This window comes from Ambystoma mexicanum, chromosome 3p (assembly GCF_040938575.1).
Source record: "Ambystoma mexicanum isolate Mex_15411 chromosome 3p, UKY_AmexF1_1, whole genome shotgun sequence".
In the NCBI taxonomy this organism is placed as follows: Eukaryota; Metazoa; Chordata; class Amphibia; order Caudata; family Ambystomatidae; genus Ambystoma; species Ambystoma mexicanum.
This window is the reverse complement of record NC_090925.1, coordinates 149,407,063-149,428,077: the sequence shown is the minus strand read 5'-3', so window position 1 is coordinate 149,428,077 and position 21,015 is coordinate 149,407,063. Positions and strand designations below refer to the sequence as shown.

Below are 21,015 nucleotides of genomic sequence, written 5' to 3'. Positions count from 1 at the left end.
AAGTGTCATTGCCCACAGAGGACTGCCTAGTGCCGAGAAGGCTTTCTGACCTTAAGCAAGATTTCAAAATTCCTATTAGAGACAGTTAAAATTACATGTACAGGTTTGCTTGAAGCTGCACACGACCAGCAGCAAACATTGAAAAGTTGAGAAAAAGACAATTGCCACACAAGGGAACACAGCCCAGCTGGGCTGCACTTTAACACCAAGTACTACGAAGGAATCAAAATTGGCACACACGCACACACACACGAGACAAGCCTTTAAAGGAAGGAGCACAGCGGTGAAACTATGTCTCACAGTAACATTTAATTAGGTGACTTAGCGAATACAACATATTGAGTACGGTCCAAAACTGCGTTTATGCTCTATAAATAAAAACATAATTGCACAGATTCCTCATCCAATTAACTGTATTTTCCTAAAAAAAGTTCTTACAGTGGCAATAACATTTTCAGCCCCCCTCCCCCAACCCTTGGATTCTAATCTGCAAAATACTTATTTAATAAGACCTACTAAAAAGAAAAATCACAAATATTTTGTTGAGGAAAGGGAGTGCAATAGTATGTTAAGTGTCAGCAACATTTACGCCCAATTAAAAAGGAGCCTTTCTCAGAGTTCCTGTAATAAACTCTTTTCACAAATCAAGCTACTTGATCTACAGTCCATTGTAACGTCTAAAATTGCGAATTAATGTAATCAGTTCGCTGACAGTGTACTATCAATGTTGTCTAATCACTGATAGAAAAATGTATTTGCTGGTAACATTTAATCCAACATTTAACCTTCTAATCAGTTTTCACTAAAATGACATTTTTATTGATTTAGTTATTGCATTGACAGTAATCAACCCACTTGTCTCACACATTCAATATCCTACTCATTTCAATGTCCGCAGTATTTGAATTGCTTTCCTAAGAGGTGAAAGATATTAGATTCAGAGGATTGCCAGTAAACTCATACAGCAGATTTAAGATGGGGGAATAAGGGACTGATGGAACTATGCCGTGTAATGCCCAACAGGGACCAGCAACGAATCTCTGTTCAGCATCCGGACGTCTCAGACACAAACTAATGAGACTCAGAAAGGATTCTCCTTTTTATGCATCCATCATTTTCCATTTGATTTCATGGACAGATCACTCAAGGGTTAAAAGATGCGCAAAGTTAGCGTTACCCAATCAGAAAAGGTCAGCTATAGCAGTACCAATTTGGATTGAGAAACAATAATAGCAATGTAAATATGTCCTATGTAAGGCGTTTTCGATTAAAGCGTTATGTAAAAAACATTATTTATCTTACAAAGGTCAAATGCTGAATATATTTCTTGCATTTTTAAAATTGAAAACTGCGCAAATTCAGTTAAAATATAATGCAGATTCCACATACTACATAGTAAGAGGGAGTTAATTCCATTAATGACCCATAGCTTAGTGTTATGCTCTGCTTCCTTCCATTAAACTTCCAGCAGCAAAGCAGATTTAAAACAAAACTACACTGGCCTGAAAGCCCTGATGAGTATTTGCCCATATCAGCACTTCCTCATGAGCCAACCCTCTTCTACACATGTCCATGATCTCACTTGCTTAAAAAGGGCCCCCAACTTTTGCTTTGATTCAATGTACTTCAGTCTAATTGTTAAAAACAGGGAGCAATCAATAGACAAGAAACAAAGATTATGTATTCCTCAAATGGCCTTCATACCAGGAGCTGAAAACAAAGGAAACCCTAAAAAGGTCATCAGTGTGATACTGAGCTAAACTGTGCACACAAGAAATGTTTTCTAACATTAGCAGGGAGGATGGGATAATACTTACATCCATGTATTTATTATATTCAGAACTCACTCTTACTATACAGCATATAGAATCTGTCTTCTATGACAATACACGGACATGGATGTTATGCTTCTTCAAAACTTGCCACCAAGCACACAACTGTGTCAAGCAGCTTTAAGGCCTTAAAAGCAGAATCCCTAGGCTAGGCTCCTGCCATTGTCCTCCGGCAGAATGTGCTCTGAAGAGGTGCATGCCAATACACAACTACTGCCACATCGCACCAGCAATGGGCTACTGTCGGGGACGATTCCCCCTGAACAGGTTTCTAAAGGGCAGCTGGCAGTTTCTGATTCTTCCCAGACTGAGAATCGACTTTAACATGTTTGTATGTGTGCAAAAAAATATGCACCATGCAAAGTAAATCCGGGTAAGACAACAATGTGCTTTTAGCCTTGGTAGATATAGAAATCATGAATTACACCTGCACTGGGCAGAAAATATATGTAAGAAAAACAATCCTGTCATCACAAACCTGGATATTAAATATCAACGCATTGCCAGTTTACCTGCAGGACCTTCAAGGAAAGGGTTAATTATCTCCAAAAGAAGCGGCACACAATTCATATCCCATAGAGATCAACACCAATGGGAGGGAAAAAGAAACTGGCTCTCTTAAGTAAAAAAAATCTCGACTCGCAGAATTCACTAAAATGTGGACACCAAAGGTATGAAAGCCTTCTCATACCTTTTTAGGGAAGTAAAAAAAATGGAAAGTTAGTTGCTGACTCGGGATTGGAATGCCGATCCATTGTGACAAATTCACAGTGCCGACATTGCATCCAGCTAACACTCCGCCTGAGAGCAGGACTGACGGGACCAGCCCTGAACTATTCCTAAACCCAGAGAGAGCAACTAGTAAGTTACTACCAGGTCCCAAATAAACAGGTTACCCAGACTGCATCTCTCCAGATGCATCAGGTTTAAAAACGTAAAGAGCAGATTCCGGAGTGTCCTTCAGGAATTCAGGCAAAGATTCACTATGGGGGAAACACTAACATATCCAGTGAGATATCTCCCTCAGTTAACAGGTCCGGATCCTCGAAGGGAAAAACCTAACTTATTCCAACACACGCACCCCCAGCAGCAGTATTTGTGAAGAAGAACAATCCCCCATGCAGCTGTAGCATTTGAGAGACATTATCTTCCCCTTTTTTGCACAGGTGAGAGCGTTTTAGAAGTTTTCCTGTCCCTTGTGATGGCTTTTTAAGTACCAGAAAACAACAAAATTATGTTCTGAGCAGGAGGGGCAGGGGCAGCCATGAAGCAAGGTAGGAGCATAGCCGCAGACAAACACCAGCTCCTGCATGGGAAACAAACTGATAGAAATCCAAAATGGTGGCAAGCCATTTAGCGACTTCCCTCCTCTCGCTTGGAATAGAAAGCCAATTAACCAATCAATTCGAAAGATTGCCTTAGCCAATGGCAGGATGGTGAGAGCTTTGAAAAGGAGGTCAAGAGCCACAGTTTTTCTGAGCTGAAAGCAGGGGAGAGGAGTTTGTTGCACTCCAGTGAGCCACTTCAAGCCCAGAATAGAGGTGTGCTCCAGCGCAAAGAGGCGGGTGGGGGGTATGGAGCCCTTGAATCACAAAAGATGAGTGGTGTGCTCTTGTGAGGAAGATGCGAGTCACTGGGACCCGAGTAGAGAGGTGCGTTCCAGTGAGGGGCAGGAGAGCCCTACGAGCCTCAATAGGGGTGTGCGCTCCAGTGAGGGGGCAGAGAGCCCTATGAGCCTCAAAGGGGTGTGTGCTCCAGTGAGGGGGCAGAGAGCCCTATGAGCCTCAAAGGGGTGTGTGCTCCAGTGAGGGGCAGGAGAGCCCTATGAGCCTCAAAGGGGTGTGCGCTCCAGTGAGGGGGCGGAGAGCCGCTTGACATCAGAAAAAAAAGAGACCCCTGACCCAAGAGACGGGATGGGTGAAAATTTGTAAGAAAGACTTTGAGCTGCAGAAAATGGGCTGTGTAATAAACGAGAAGTGCACTGTGTAGCCCAGGAATATGCAGGAGTGAGGAGAAAGAAAATCCCCATTCGAGAGAAGGCATGTGGGAGAGCCCCTTAGCTCAGAAGTGGGGAGTAAGTCTGGTGGGAGAAGACGTAGTCAGGTTAGAAAGGTCTGGCACATGCCAGCAAACCCTGAAATCCTCCATGCTCCCACCTCCAAGGATTCAGACAGGTTCAGGAGGTGGCGGGATTGGGCGAGTCCGTATTGGACTAAATGGAAGGGCTGCAAACTGAGGAAGCCAAACTGGAAAATCTATAGATAATTACAGAAAATTCTGAAGCCAAGCTTGCATTGGCCAGAACGGAGTAAAAATCACATCTCTCCCTCTGTACCCACAGTTACAGCCCAACTACGAGGGCAAAAGGGAGAAAAACATGGTCTGTTAAAGGACCTCCAATCCTGCAGAAATTCATCTGCCCCCACTGCTACAGGCAGTAGTCTTGTAATGAGCCTGGCATGCCCCGAGCACAGAAGAGGGTGGCAAAGCATGTAGCAGAAGGGAGGCAGAGCCGAATGCCCCCCCCCCTGCACTCCCACATTGTCCAGAGCACTATGCAACTCAAAGCAATGAAGCGAAAATAACAAAATAGTAACAAGCCATATAAATAAATGTAATCCAGGAAATCCCAAAGGCATGCAAACACATGGCTTCTCGCTGGATGCAACTGAGAGGCTAGGGGCAAGTTCTAAGGAAGAGAGTCATGTACATCGGAGAAGGAGCTTGGTTCAGAAGCAAACGCTTTTAGCTGGAAAGAACTTTAAGGGTTTCAGAGATTTGGGGAAATGTAGTTTTGTTGAAAATAATGTAATCTACTTTGCTGCTGGAATTTAAAGCAAAAGAAGCAGAGCATAATCACCTGTGTATCTTGCCATGGAATGCAGCTAATGTCTTACATGAACCTGTGTAGCTATTCTTTTATAAAACTATTTTTATAAACGGTTATCTGTGTTCTCTTGCCTTAGGTTAAGTATCAACACTGGATCAAAATGATGCTATATCGTTTTAAAGTGCTCTGGGTGCAAAGAAGTGCATAATATTTGATTAAGAATTCTGGAAAACAACAAATTCATAAATAAGGAGCTCACATATTTCAACCTTTTTGAGTCTCATCAGTACAGTGTAACGTTTCTGCCCAGATATTTAAGAATTGACACAATGGGGAGATCGTAACTGTAGATATGTGTGCAAAAGGCTTTGCAATTCGGATTTAGTCAAAATCTCTTTTTCTTCTTTAGTTTTCTTTACTAATGGGAGCAAATCCAGTTCCTCACGTTGTGACGCTCAGCTGATCCGATGCGGTCATGGTTCAGGAAGGCGTAGTCCGAGAAATCTTCAATTTGAAACCTGCATTAGCAAGGAAAGAGAGTCAGGGCATGAAGTCCAATATTGATTGAAGCCAGTCAAGCACTCCCCCAAAGACACAGCGCTCAATTCACATACACACAGCAAGATGGGCATTCGCACAAAGTGCTTGAGCCTTGTGGTAGAACTAGTAGTGCAGTTGCCCTGCCCCCACCCCCTCTCAACTGTCACGCCACTGGGCACGCACATGTATGGGAGCCACGCGTGGTAGGGATGCCTGGTGATGTAAAGGATCACGCCCGATTCAGATGATTTAGTCAACCATTCACACTTCCTTTCCACCGCGTTGCAGGGGCAAAACAAACCTTCTAGCACTGCAATCAATTACACTGCCTCATCAAGGGGTTGCATTGTGCGCACTATTGATGACACTACCCTATGTGCCCACCAGTTAGATGGGCAGTCGCAAATGAAGTGTGCTGAGTTCAGACCAATTCATGGTCCTTTACTGTCAGATTTCTTTAGAAGATAGTAGGTTCTGTTACATGTTGGTTCCTTTAAACGCCTGCATGCAACATATGTGCTATCAGAGGAAAAGTTTGGCATTCTCAAGAGTGGGCCTCACGGATCTGTGGGCAATATCTTCTAGGGCTTGGGTCTGTAAAACCGGTGCAAGCTGAGTGATAGCTGTGCTGCCTGAAAGCTGGGCCTGCACAACATCTGCCAGGTGACGGACAGCTCTGATATATGAGCCTCCTGAAATATCTGGGTAACTCATTCCAAGATGTGTTGTCTCCCAAGGGATAGCTCTGTGGGATTGAGACAGTAGCCTCTAGGTGCCTGAGGTACAGCTCTGCTATCTGAAACCTAAGGCTAAAGGGTCTTTGAGGTAAAGCGCTTCATCCAAAGCATGATTTTATCGATGCAAAGTCCTGACTTGCCACTATTGCAGTGCAAATGGGTAACGCACATACTCAGGGATGCCCTCCATGTAATCAATCCCCTACAGCACATGCAGAATATTGCAGTGAGACACTGAGAACCAAGAGCATGTTACGTCTTCCTTTTGAGTCTGTCGCCCTGCTCCCGGGGAAGAGGCTCATCCAGTGTGACATTCCATGCCTGGTGCATATGGCCATTCATCAAGCAGGTCCAACACTTCCCAAGCTCAATCCTCCTGTGCGCACTGGGAGCACCGGACCAACATGCCACGGACCTTCACCATTACTCCACTTCAGAAGAGCGAGGAATGGAGGCATCGCCAGAATTTACAATACAGCTAAAAACATTTCTGCTTCCCACTTGGTCTGGTACAGCCTGACCACGGCCTGAAAAGCAGCTGTGAGACTGAGAAACGTTCATGCAGTTATGAGCAATACACAATGATAATATAATCATGAAAAGACAATCTAAAAAGTCAATTATCTACAAGATACGGGCTACATACTAACTTGATGTTTAATAGGGAGAGTAAACCTTTTGAAAAGGAATGTTTTACTTAAATTTGTGTTTTTGAGTAATACTCTCCCAGTTTATTGGTCATAAGAAATGTGTTTAGACAGTGCAGAACAGGCATTAGTATATAATTATTTGGGCTGTAGGAAAATAGATTCAAGGAGTTTTGGCAACCCATGTCTTTTGTTTTTACTACTGGACAACAGAGGATACAATGCTTCAAGTTTCATCAGAAAAAGACTTCCATTACTTACCTTTTTCACCAAGTATATAGGGAAATGGCTTGACCAACCTGTGAGGGGTACATTTTTAAAATGTATACAACTGCATTTTTTAAGTGACTTTGCTTTAAATTTCTATTGGGTCTCTGCAAAGACTGGGCATGACATGCATTACCTACCGCAATAGCATTTCTAAGGATTGTATCAGTTTCGATTCACATGCTGTGCATATAGTCGAACATCTAGTGGTAACCGCAGAGTATTGCATCTTGTCTTTTGAGGATCATATGGGGACGTCGGCATAGAGGTGTCTGTAACACTATCCCCAACGTGACATGTAGTATACCCAGAAATCCTCACGTGTGAACGTCCCTCCAATTGTATTTTTTCTGCAGTGAGGGAGCCTTAGGACTATCGTGAGTACTGAAAAGAGAGAAAGTAGTAAGACGTTTATGTTCCTTCCATCCGAGCAGGGAGGAAGGGTGGTTACCCCACAAGTATGGAAAGAAGAGACTTCCAGTGAAGAAGAAATAAAATACATTGGAAGAATCCAACTTGTGACTTTATACAAGAGTAAAGGCGGGGCCTTTAAAGTAAAATCACATCTTCTCACTACCTAGAATGTGCTGCGAGTTCACGGTTATTGCCACCTGCGAGTGCCATAAATGAAGAGCATAGAGATGCAGAGGACATTGCGGGAAGGTTCTAGTCAACTCCTGCTTGTAGTTTAGGAGAGACAACCTGGTTAGTTGGAAACCATCAGGAACAGAATCGGGACCTATGTTTTACTTGCCAGGCCAACTAGTGCCATAGGGACAGCTATGTGACATTTTCTGGTCATAGATGGTGGATACAAAAGGTATAGTTTGCATTTCATGTTGAAGGTAATTTTGCAACATGGTAAATACTAGCTCCTAGTTCCATAGAGGTAGCACCTGCTGACTGGGTGATCTTGACCTCAACCTCTTCTCAGACTGGATAGCGGTTCGGCCCTGAAAACAAGCCAGTCGCCTGAAGACCAACCCAGGGAGAGAAGAGTCTCCCACAGACCAGACCCATTACAAATGTGAGGAGACTTTATACATCCCACCATCCTAACAAAACAAGTGAAGTATATACTCACTCCCAGGTCCCTCTTGCCTATAACAGATACCTCTAAAATGGCTAATCTTCCCTTTGATTAATGTGCACCGCATATGTATGCCTCGGCTAATAAACTGTACCACCTTTATCAGCCCCAGAAAGTGTGGCTTAAAGCTAAAGAATAGGTCTATGTAGATGCAGACAAGACTTATTTGAACTAAACAGGTCAGTTTTCTGTAATTGGTTCTCACACCCTCTGTGCAGTGCTGATTTGACCCTCGCAATCTCCATATAATGTTGGCAGTAGGGATGTCACGGGATTGATTTTTTGACGGTATGATAACCTGTATGCAAAATTACGGTATACCGTGGCTATCGTGGTATAGCACACACGCGTGTTTAACCATTATCTTAAATAATATTTTGCCAAGGAAAGGCACACATTTTCACCAAGACACAAAACACAAACAAGAGACTCCACCAAGAAGTTGCCTTAGTTCTTCTTACATACATTTATTTTACTCTAACTCAGCAGACGGGGATCCTGGTGGTCCAACTTAACTTAGTCATACAATATACAACCTTTATTATTTATTTTTATTGATGTAGCTGAATTATAATCAACTTTTCAATATAAAAATACACATTTTATACATAAACTCAAAAAACAGCAAGCAAATTTGATCCAATGAAATATTAACGATCCATTCGGTATATCAATAGGAACACTAACACAAGATCAAAGGAGAATGAGGTAGAAACTAGATCCAAGAAAGATAGAGAGAAAAGAAAAAAGGAAAAGTAACATGGAAAGATGAAAACATTTGTTCTTAGGCCGTATACATGCCATCTTGATCACCTCGGATTGCATTGTATTCTTCTAAATTTAGTTCCTTTAGGAATGCAATCGCTCTAATTGATATCGATGTTGAAATGCCAGAATAAATTGTTCTCCAGAGTATTTCAGATGTGGCTGCACCGAATGGTTCATTTACTCGCTTAAAGGAATTTATTAGTTGGTTCAAAAGTGTTTCGCACTCAGTAAGTGTTTTACAGATTCCACATTCTCTGGCTGATTGCAGAAGCGACAGTTCATTTGATCTTTGCTGATTAATTTTCGCCATGCCAGTACTTGTTTTATGGGCCATAGATTTAGTCTGAGACGCAACATGTCATTCCGTTACTGCACAGAAGGAGACCAAATTAAATATTGCTCTGGATGAGAGTGATTTTTTATTGTGATTATAGCTGGATCAAAATCACAATAACCAGAGCATTTCAGCCTTGTATTTTCCCAATTCATTGCGAATAACCTTGTTTTTGCTTGTGTTAGATTTTGAAACAATGTTATCAGGCTAACATCTGCCATCGCCAGAGTCCCTATGACTTGATTGCGCCATTTGCAAATAAATTTGTCTCTGGATGTGAAGATATATACCGCCAAGCTTCCCAAAATTGTATCAGAGTTCCAGGCTAGTAGGCATTTTCTGAACATTGCTACTATGAGCCATATATATCTCATGTTGAGAGAGATTGATCCAAGCTCCCGTCGAATAAAGGGTAAAGGAGTTGATGAAGGTAAGTGAAGCACTCTTCTCCAGTATTTCCCTTCCAAATTGTTCCAGACTGTCTCATTTATTATAGTCCTTGTTTCTGCGGAGTACAGCAAAACAGGTGCAACTTTTTGATGATAAAATGATAATGTTGGGGTTAAGGTGAATTTCCCGTATTTTTTTTGCATACTTTTTGTTTGATGAGTGAACGTTGATACCCTATCCTTCAGATGTTGTATAAAGGTGAGGTTCTGATTTGCCGTCAAAATTTGAGTTCCTAGATATATGTAATGTTTAACTACTTGAAGATTCTGACCCATCAGATTCCAAGTATAGGATTTTTTCAGGATCTTCTGTGAAATATTGAACATCATGATTTTCGTTTTTTCAAGATTTATACTTAGATAGTTGATATTAGTATAACTTACTACAGCGTTCAATGCTTTCTGAAGACCTATTGGGGTTTTTCACATAATGACCAAATCATCTGCGTACATTAGGAATGGAATGGCTTTGTTAAGCAGTTCGGTGGATCTGTACAGATATTCTTAAACGTCTCTCCTATGTCATAGATGAAATAGTTGAATAACGCTGACGCAAACATGCATCCCTGACGTAGACCTCTGAATGTCTTAATTGCCTCGGTCAATTTGCCTTCACTTGTTAGCCTAATCTTTATGATGTTGTACGTATGCAGGCCCTTAATAAGGTGTATGATGTATTCCGGACACCCTTGTCGCGAACAGTTTTTTTATTAATAGCTCCAGTGATAAAGCGAGTCAAATGCAGCACGTAGATCTAAAAAAGACATGTATAGTGGCCGTTTGGCTGCTTTGTGATGTTGAATGACTGCTGTTAAAGTCAGCAGGTTAACACATCTTCCCATCCATGCGACAAAACCAGTTTGAAGGGGATCTCTGACACCAGAATTTATTGTCCATTGGGTGAAGTCCCTTAAAATGAATCTTGAAAACAATTTACCTGATACGTCAAGCAGTGAGACGGGTCTGTAATTCTTGGGTAGCTTTCTATCCCCTTTTTTGAATATTGGGATGACTATCGCTGACTTCCATGTCACTGGAATTGTGTTGGTAAGTAGAACCTGCTTGAAGATTAGGGTGAGAATCTTTGCCCATTGTTCAGGATGTTGTTTGAGAACAAAATTGCTCATGCCATCGGGACCAGATGGACGAGAATTGGAGAGTTTATGTATGTGAAATAACACATCCTCTTCTTCGATGTTAAGGCCTTTATAATCTGGACATTCTCTGGACGTTGGACTTAGTTGGCACTCTTCTTTTTGATAAATTTAGTATGAGACCCAATCCATTTCATTAACGCCATTTAGTTGTGCCTCTCCTTGAGTAATATGATTACTGTTGTTAATTAGGGCCCAGAGCTGTCCCATATTTTTATTGAGACTGCTTCTTAGCATGGCTTCTCCATCCTTTTGCAGCAAATACATGCGATGCGCTCTAAGCCAGTTTTTGTATTGACAGTTTAATGATTTTAATCTCTGGACTTTATCAACGCCATTTGCCTATACAACCGTTATAGAAATTTAGAGAGGTAGTAGGTCAAGAAATGTGGAGTCGTGCAAGTGTTGTAGTAGAAGTCCCTTATGTCTCAGTCACACTAATGGTAATTAGAACATCAATATGAAGAAAACAAATCTCAAATGATGTAAAATACTGTCATGCCATACAAAGTAGATTGTACACAATAACACTTGTACCTATAAGGTCATGCCACAGAAATAAATGACTAGACTGACTGTACCAAAATGCTATTCTAGTGACATTAACATAACACATATGCCGAAGAAAAAGCAAGTGCACAGACCCTAACCTCGGGTGTGAAAAAGTACACATAATGTCATTATATGTTGGCTCGCATCCGTGGGGAGGGGGCTGATGTGAGCATTTGATTTTTTTAAGGCAGACTGGCATGGAAGTCTTGAAAATAGCAGCTTTCAAGTTTTACTGTGTTAGTCCAAGTACATGATTCTGCATGTGCACAAACACAGTACAACTTTAATGCTGCCGGTTTCAGGAAAGGCTTCCCTCCTCACCTCTCTGCCAATAGCAAGTGCGCATTGTTAGGCATTATCCAGGGCAGTTCCCTTAGTGAGCACTGCCCCAGATTAGAAATACAGGTGAGAGCAATAAATCTCCTTTGGAATCAGTCCGTACCACAAAGATTTAGTTGGTAGCTGTGGCTGAGCAGTCAGACTTATCTCAAGAGGGAGATGAGCAGTATTCAGGGTTGACACAATAGGCAGTACAGTACTATGGAGCAAGGAAACACTGACCAAAGTTTTCTATTAAAAAGAGAATATGTATTTATTTATACACTTCTAAGTCAACACGTAGATCACAGTTAATAAAGTAAGTTAGGTTTAGTCAAAAGAAAAGCATATACAACTCCCTATTCAATTGTAGACAAGTTTGCGGTAGAGTGAAAACTGAGCAAAACGGCACAGTGAAAACCAACTACAAATGGCACTCTAACAATTTAACGAAAGGGAGGGAAAGCACAAGTTAAACCGAAATATCTTCAGACACCCCCTAGCAACACTTCCCTGAAGTTTTGTGAACAAGTAATGCACAGTAACACTTTAACTAAAAGACAAGTGAATGAAAACTGAGACAAATGGCACTCCACAAGTTAAAACAGTAGGAAGGAAGAGGAGTTTAGAAGCTTTAGGTGCATCAACACATTTCTCATTGAAAAATCTAGTGAGAGCAGATCTAACAAATCAGCCAGAGTCAATAGGCCTGAGCCAGAGTCAGTGGTACAGGACCAAGAGCTTAGGAGCAAAAATGTTCTTGTAGCTGAAGTCAAGTCTTTAGTAGAAAAATATTGAAGAGGTAGATGCGAGGCGAAAGACAATGTTAAGAGAGGGCGGCCGACCCCACAAGTAGTTAAAGGATTTAAAACACCTTTAGGGCTACCACGGAGAAAGGGCAGCCTGGCTGAACAATGTACCTTAAATGTGAAGAAGTGGCTCCTGCGGTGGCGGTTGTTCCTGGTAGTTCCTGCAGGTCGAGGGATCCAACAGAGGAAGAGAGGCTCTCGTCGTGGAGGAAGGTTCGAGTCGCTGCACTACCCAGGGATGAAACCAGCTGCGGTGCTGCCAAACAAAGTTTAAAAGGTACGCTCCTTTTAATCGCGGTCCGGGTCGATAGCTGTCTGGCTATCCGGTCTCAAAGTGCTGGGCACTGTCGATTCGACCAAGGCAGGTCCGAGGATGCGATAGGTGAACTGGTTGACCCCACCAGCTCAAGGGAAGGAGGCTCTTTCGCTGAAGATCTCCTCTCGTCGTGTGGAAGTAAAGTGGTGAGACGATCCGGCAGGGCTTCACCGGTGGTGTAGATGCTGAAGATATCTGTGGCTTCTCTCCCCTTCAGTTCCGTAGTTTCAGTGGCGACGTCTTGCTCTTCCAGTCCTCAGGACCCTGCTTTTATGCAGAAAGAGACCCATTCATACAGCCTAGCTGTCACTCACACAGTGGAGTGGCCATCTTGGCAGGAGACCCTCCAGCCTATCAGGTTAGAGTGCGACCTGAGTTGCTGTAGCAACTCTGTCCAGGGGTTCTACTCCCAAACAACAGACCCACCCCAGACTCAGAGGCGCCGAAAGGAGGGCTTCTTGGCAGAAGCCCGCCAAAATAGCGAACAAAGGATCCCCGACCTGGGTTAGGAAAATGGAGTAAGACTCGAGAAAGAAGTTTTATCAAAGTTCTGGCAAATAAAACCTACCGGAGTAAAGTTAGTAATAAAATACACCGGCAGTATGTTAGAGGCTGTCAGTAAAAGTGGTAGCCTCGAACAATGGGAAAATCCCATAGGAAAATATTTGCGGTCAAATATAAAAAGGTAGTAACCACTGCCACCAGCCATAAACTTTGTAGAGGGTGACTTTAAGGTACCCTCTCGAAAATGAACATAGGAGAAAAACTATTAACCCCTTCCAGTACTTCCATATTAAGATGCGGTGTACTGGTTAAATTCATAAAAATCGACTAGTAAAGTCAATGGGGACTTTACATGCCCTGGGAGACAGTAGTCAGTCCCAGGGTATGGAGTCTATGTTTGGGGGTCGCTACGACACCCCTGTGTCAGTGCACGGAGGGTGCTGTGTAACACATGTGCATAAAGATTGTTTCTATGGGTGAGAGAAAGATCCCATAGGCATTAAACACAAAAATAGCTTAGAACACACATAGAAAAAATGCCTAACTTCTTTACACATTCCAATGAGACTATTCTGGTGAAGCTTGAAGGTTAAAAGTCGTTAATTCTGCTCTATACCTCTGAAAGCACCCACTTATTTATTTCTTACATTGTTATACGCCCAAACCCGGCGGTATCACGGCGTAGGTTACATGCACAGGCTTAACTGGTTACAGGGGAAAGTACAGTGCAGTGAGGGTTGGGGTGGTTGATCAAGCCAATGGCGGCACAGTTCAAGGCATAGCATGGTTATAATACAATACAGGCAGTGCAGTGCGTGGCATAACAGATATAGTACAATATAGACAGAGGAAGATAGCTGGGTGAAGTGGGAGCATGAGGCTCTCAGTGTCAAGGCATGGCATGGTTATAGTGCAATACTGACAGTGCAGTTCGGGGCATAACAATTATAGTACAATGCAGGCAGAGGGAAATATCCTTGAAGGGTGAAGTGAAAGAATGAGGATCTCATTGTCATGGATTGTTAAAACTTGTTGGAGAGCCAGGTTTTGATGAGGCTCTTGCAGCGCTCATGGGATGGCTCGTTTCTGATATGCATGGGGAGACAGTTCCAGATTTTTGGTGCCGCCCCTGCTCTAGTGCTTTTGAACCTCGGGACGAAGAGGTTGAGTTCTGGAACCTGATCTGAGGGATCTCCAGCCGCAGGAAAGGACCGAGACCCCTGAAGTCCTGTGCATGGCCAGTGTAGGCCATCCCCTGTTTAAAGAGGCGACCACCCTCCCCCTGCGTAAAAGGGCCCCAAGGGGCGCTCACCTGCATTAGAGCAACCACACGCCTCTATGACACACCACCTAGCATTATTTTCCAGTGATACCTTTAGCCCTGCCCAAGTATTGGGGTTCCCCGCTTCCTAGGCCACCCCCTCGCTGCATCATGGCTTCAGGTCAGATCGGCGGCCTGGTACGGTATCCCCCACCGCCCTGGTTTCCCTTCCAGTTGGAGAGCTGCCACTCGCCCCTGCCAGCAGCGCCGCCGGGCACGGAATAAAGAGCCCTTTCGTGCCACCAGTGCGGATGACAGAAGAGGCCCAGGCCAGCATCCTGCTCTCGGGGAGGAGGCGCTCTCCTCCAAGGGCCCATGGGGCTTTGTCAACAGTTCGAGTGTCCCCTACTGATAGGGGGCGGGCAAAAGAGTGACTGTCAAAGCAGTGAGCGCCTTCTGGCCCTGGGGCAACAGGAGTAGAGTGGTTTCTACAGCTGTTAACAACCCGCAGGCCACGTCTCCCCCGAAACCTAATTTGAATAGTGCGTCTCTTATCCCCCTTCTGAAGAACAAGTTCTCTGAGCCACAGGACGGACATGCAGCCTTGCTGCCGCAAAACATTCCTCCCAACCCCCATTCCTGTGGCCTGATCCACTCTCCCGCATCCACTTATTGATGTCCTGCTCCTTCTCGTTTCACAGAGTACGGTCTGGATACCCCGGGCGGGGGCGCACAATATGCCAACCTCCAGACCTACCTGGACGCTCCGAGACTACTACAGTGGACACATGGCACAATATGAAAGCTTTACAACACAACATAACAAAAGGCTGCAATATCACACAAACTATCTGATTCTGACAGCAGCAGGTGCATCACCCCCACAGAGTTTTCTTCCCAACATACCATTTCTAGAACTGCCAGTTGCCTAGCCCTGTGTTAGATGCATACAACCTCAACCAGTCCTGTTTTTCTTAAGCATCAGTAATTATGGTAGGAACAATTAAACTACATGTCCCAGCATGCAACGTATTGGGTCTCCAAGGGTCAGTCATGCATTTCATATGGCCACACAACAGCAATACCTATACAGTGCCGGCGGGTGCAGGGGCCTGCTCTAGGGACATGGGCTGGCGTACCCTTTCCGAGACATTCAGAAGACATGGAGAGAGGCTTGCCAGAAACTCTTGGGTACATTCTTTGCAGTTACTCTCGTCCCCCCTTGGTCGGGCCCACTCTTCTATTCGGGGCTAAACACTCAGTTGTGAAATTCTAGGAGCTGAAATTGGCATTTGCCTCCGTCAGGGTAACACGGCCCTGCTTGCAGCCGCCAGTGGACACGAGGAGTCACATTGTTTTATTTGTTTCACAACAATTTCTCAACCGAAACGTGTTATCATAGGAGTGTTAGCCTGGGGAAAAAAAACTTCAGACAGCTCTGCAGGCCAAGCCACCAGACGAGGAGATCTGTGCATGGCATAAATACAGGCCAAGCCAGAAGAGGTGGACCTCTGAGAGGCTAGCGGCAAGTACAGAGCAAGCCATTAGATGACTGTGAGAATGAGCAGTCTCCTATGCTCCCTCCCACTTGCAATAACTCCCCTGGCACGCAGTGCTAACCCCACATTACAATTTCAATTGCCTAAAAATGCATGCATACGAATGCAGGTGCTAACAGTGAAATGTGTTAAGTTCGTAATGAAGCCCCTTTGTCAGTTGGTCCGGCCACGGATCTTTAGGTCAGCCAGGTCGAATCAATAGCCAATAGCCCACCATTTTGGTGGGTGGGGAGCGGGGGACGGGGGTCTGGGCTAGAGTCCGATCAGAACAATGGTGTCGCGCCACTGCAGACATAACATACTGAGTAAACTGCTGAGCCACTAAGGGTACAGCCACAACATGCTTTGTACCACCATTCCCTAGTGCATTCCAAGAAAAGAATGCACTATGCCATATTCACCATTCATAATAACAGAGCAATTGTACAATTAAAAGACAGTTCTAAAGCTGCAGAGTAAATGGCCATGTTCGATTTGCTCGGGTGAAGTGTGCTGTGCTGCTCTAAATATTTGTCTTAGTTTTGCGAGGGGTTTCAAATAGTTTCGAAAGGGGGGGAATAATAAAAACAGTGCAGGATCATTACGAAATGCATTTTCTTGGAGACTTTTTTTTAAAACTGAGTCAGTACCGAGTGAGAACCCTGTGCATTTGCATAATGTGCCGCCACCATGTCCCTTCCTCTCATACTAACTGGCATCAGATAGAAGTGCAGTGACCCACATTTTACCCCCCACCATGCCCCCCAAGACAGAAGAGACTACACACACGCGGGGCTTTGCAGGGGGAATGCAGAAATTGCTTCCCATTATTAATTTTCTGTCTAATGCGGCAGAGTAAAGCGGAAAGCTGCATCCTGACTTTCTCTTGCCTGTGGCTGCCTATGCCTGTCTCGTGCCCCCCTTTCCCTCCCCATACCCCCCTCGTACCAAGCCCTGTTTGAGCCAAGGATAAGAATTACAGTTACAAACAAGGGCTGGTTTGTAACTGGGGTTGGCGAACAGGGCTGAGAAGGGGGAAAAGGAAGGGTAGGTAGGGGTACCTTACCTGCTGCTGCACGTACGTAGGTCTATAGGCCCCGGCAGGTGCTGCCATTGCACCTGCGATCGTCAAGGAGAAGGCCACAACTCTGGCACTCAACAACCCTGCACAGGTCCACGGGCCTCCGCTCCAGAGTCCAGGAGGGCACTGTCTGAAGTAAATCTGCTGCCCGCTCTGTCTTCTAGCTGGCATGGCTTTTCAGAGTTCTTCTTGGTGACTGACATCATGCTTGGTTAATAGAAACTTCAGAAACTTCTTTTTTTAATCTCCTCTCTGCTGCAGATAGCATGGGTCGCCCATGTCTATCTTACCCGTGCATCAGGAATGTTCCAAGCAGCCTGGGCCCGGGCAAACTCCACCTCCAGTCCCAGGCTCAGAACAGAAGCCAGCCAGCCCAGGCCAGCGACTTACACCCCTGCTTGCATTCATTGTAAAGCCTGGGCCCGGGCAAACTCCACCTCCGGTCCCAGGCTTGCTTAACAGAAGCTAGCCCAGCGACTCACACCCCTGCTTGCATTCATTGTAAAGTGCACTACAAAAACATCATTTATATCGGGATTCAGTATACCATTACAAGCAAGGTAACGGTTATTTAAAGATATACATTGTTCACGGTGTTGATACCAGTATACCATTACAACCCTAGTTGGCAGAGGTTTTGTAGTCTGCCCATCACTGAGGTGCCCTGATCACGGAACCCAAAGTCACATCAATTTCATGAGGTAGCAGCTCATCTAGCCGTATTGTATAATATTGGGGTCTTCTCACCCCTGATTTGTTAGTTACTTGTATTGTATTGTATTTTATTTGCAACGCGCAAACCATCAGGCCCAGGGGCATCACATGAACGTTGTCATTCACATGGTGAGAAGTAACACCATAGACTAGGTTCCGATAAGAGATTGCACATGCTACCAATAATTTTGTGTTCAGGTGGGATGAGATCCCAGAGAAACGTGGCACTGGCAGATACAAGCATATTACGAATATTTGAAAAGGGAAATACACTATAGCGGTGATGATTTTGGGGTATGGAAAGTAATCTTATGGGCTGACAAAAAGGGAAACTACTGTAATTGTGTTTTTCCTTACTTGAGTGTGACATACTGATTCTGGTAATTAACTGAAAGGTAAACTTGGGGTCCTCGCATCTTCTAACAAGTGTACCAACTGGTCAGAGTGCACATCAGGTTCACTCCAGTCATAGCCATTCCATCCACATAAAGAAGCTTTACACATGGCTTCAATAACCACATAGCTATTCCATCCACATAAAGAAGCCTTACACTTGGCTTCAATAACCACATAGCCATTCCATCCACATAAAGAAGCCTTACACTTGGCTTCAATAACCACATAGCCATTCCATCCACATAAAGAAGCCTTACACAGGGCTTCAATAACCACATAGCCATTCCATCCACATAAAGAAGCCTTACACGGGGCGTCAATAACCACATAGCCATTCCATCCACATAAAGAAGGATTACACTTGGCTTCAATAACCACATAGCCATTCCATCCACATAAAGAAGCCTTACACAGGGCATCAATAACCACATAGCCATTCCATCCACATAAAGAAGCCTTACACATGGCTTCAATAACCACATAGCCATTCCATCCACATAAAGAAGCCTTACACATGGCTTCAATAACCACATAGCCATTCCATCCACATAAAGAAGCCTTGCACATGGCTTCAATAACCACATAGCCATTCCATCCACATAAAGAAGGATTACACTTGGCTTCAATAACCACATAGCCATTCCATCCACATAAAGAAGCCTTGCACAGGGCTTCAATAACCACATAGCCATTCCATCCACATAAAGAAGCCTTGCACAGGGCTTCAATAACCACATAGCCATTCCATCCACATAAAGAAGCCTTACACATGGCTTCAATAACCACATAGCCATTCCATCCACATAAAGAAGCCTTACACATGGCTTCAATAACCACATAGCCATTCCATCCACATAAAGAAGCCTTACACATGGCTTCAATAACCACATAGCCATTCCATCCACATAAAGAAGGATTACACTTGGCTTCAATAACCACATAGCCATTCTATCCACATAAAGAAGCCTTACACATGGCTTCAATAACCACATAGCCATTCCATCCACATAAAGAAGGATTACACTTGGCTTCAATAACCACATAGCCATTCCATCCACATAAAGAAGCCTTGCACAGGGCTTCAATAACCACATAGCCATTCCATGCATTTTGAGGCAGATCATTATGGTGATATTGCAATGTTTTGCTAATGTGAGGCAGACACAAGGCAATGCTGCACAACATTAAATCTGTGGCAGGTGAAAAAGGTGTGCATATCTTATAAAACTGATGTATAGCACGAATGGAAAATTCCTGTGATAAATCGAATATTCTCAAAGAATAAAGCAGAATGTGTGAATTTTCTACTATATAAAATTAAGAATTGTTCATTTGTAACGTGCATAATACCAGAGAGTGCTTTCTAAGCACGGGAGGGGGATTCAAACCTGTATGGCTATGCATTGTCTTGCTTCGAAGGCAAACGCATTGCCCCCGAGCCATCCTTCCTCACCAAAATATTGTGAAATGCCTCTATTTTTGCACCAGTATCTTAAAGCAGATAGTTATTCTAAAGCAATGCAACCTGAAAAAGCGTTTATAGACAAAGTAGCACTGCAAGACGCACAACACCCAAAGCTACCCAGTGATCTAAATATTACCCTAGCAGTGGGAGGAGCTGTAATTTTGAACTCCAGGTGAGCCTTTTCGTCAGAGCAGATACATCAGCCTTTTGCAACCATAGTTACACTGTTGCAAAGATCACCACTATGTGCTGTGTGTTTGGAGCAAAGGCTTGCACAACAACTAGAATTTGAGTGATATAGGAAATGCACTTTGGAAAGGGTCCACAGCAGGATGGAAAGAGAACAAGGGGCAATATTTAGATGGCTGAGTGGGACTGGGTTCTCTGGGAGAGAGCTCTTCTTGAGATTTGATGGGGTCTTATTTCACTGGAGCACACCACTTTATGTTGGTGTATGGGGTACATTTGGTTATGAGCCACTGCTTGCGACGACCTTTGGGTTTTCGGGCCTCAACATCACTAAGCAATCGAGCAAATGACTGGGCAAATAATACTGTCATTACCCGGTGCATCAAGGTTAAATGCCTATGAACTTACCATATCCTTGATTGCTCAGGGTAACTTGCCAGTTGGCGTGCTTTGCTGCATATGGATTGCTGGACTTCTCCTTGGTGTAGGATATGAAATGTGGTCAATTGGACCTAGTCTCCTAATCTATGATCATTATTGTTCAGATGCACGCATTTCCTGCTAGTGGCAGATCATTAGCCCTTCTGTATATGCTATTAATTCCAATATCCTAGCACACTGACAAAGGAATCAGGTACTGCAGCACAAGACTGATTAGCGATGCCTATTTGAATATAGCTAAGTAAAATTATAAGGACTTACCATTTGTTGAATTCAGAGCCATTGACCCAAACCCATCGATGACCAGAATCTCTCCAAAGGCCAATCCAGTGATCAAATATGCCATTATAACGCATAAGGAAATCCTGTAAACAATATAGAAAAAGGACACTCTGCAACTTAATCACTAATGCTCGAGTGGCAGGATGCTGCATGAGAGAGTGGTACAGGATGAACTCAGAATATAACCGACCCCCGAATATCCTGAAATTCCCCGCTTAGATAGATCAAATACATGTGCAGTTCTCCTGCTACTGAAACGTCATGTAGAGTCCTAAAGGCAGTGCTCTTTCATGGTGGTGCCTGTTAGAAAATTGGAACGTTGTATGTGAACTAGCAGGACATAAAAGGTAAAGATATGTTATTTTCCGCTTATTAATAATCGGAGTAAATTCAATACTTCAAACACTTGTCAATTAAATATGTTGTGGTGTGGACCAGAAGACATCCGGTGGCGGGATCTCAAAGTAGAATTAAAAACGTTCTACACTAACCAGGCAGAAA

At 43.8% G+C, this 21,015-nt stretch overlaps 1 protein-coding gene across 1 annotated transcript in view; it reads right to left on the bottom strand.

The window, feature by feature from the left end:
• Positions 1-290: 290 nt before the first annotated feature.
• LOC138580177 (uncharacterized) overlaps positions 291-21,015 on the bottom strand; it is a 92,479-nt gene continuing 71,754 nt past the window's right edge. Inside the window, exons 4-5 of the mRNA XM_069650503.1 lie at positions 20,494-20,597; positions 291-5,180 (exon numbers count right to left, since the gene is read on the bottom strand). Of these exons, the coding sequence (XP_069506604.1) occupies positions 5,081-5,180; positions 20,494-20,597 (204 nt within the window). The 3' untranslated portion in view covers positions 291-5,080. The remainder of the gene's footprint in view (positions 5,181-20,493; positions 20,598-21,015) is intronic.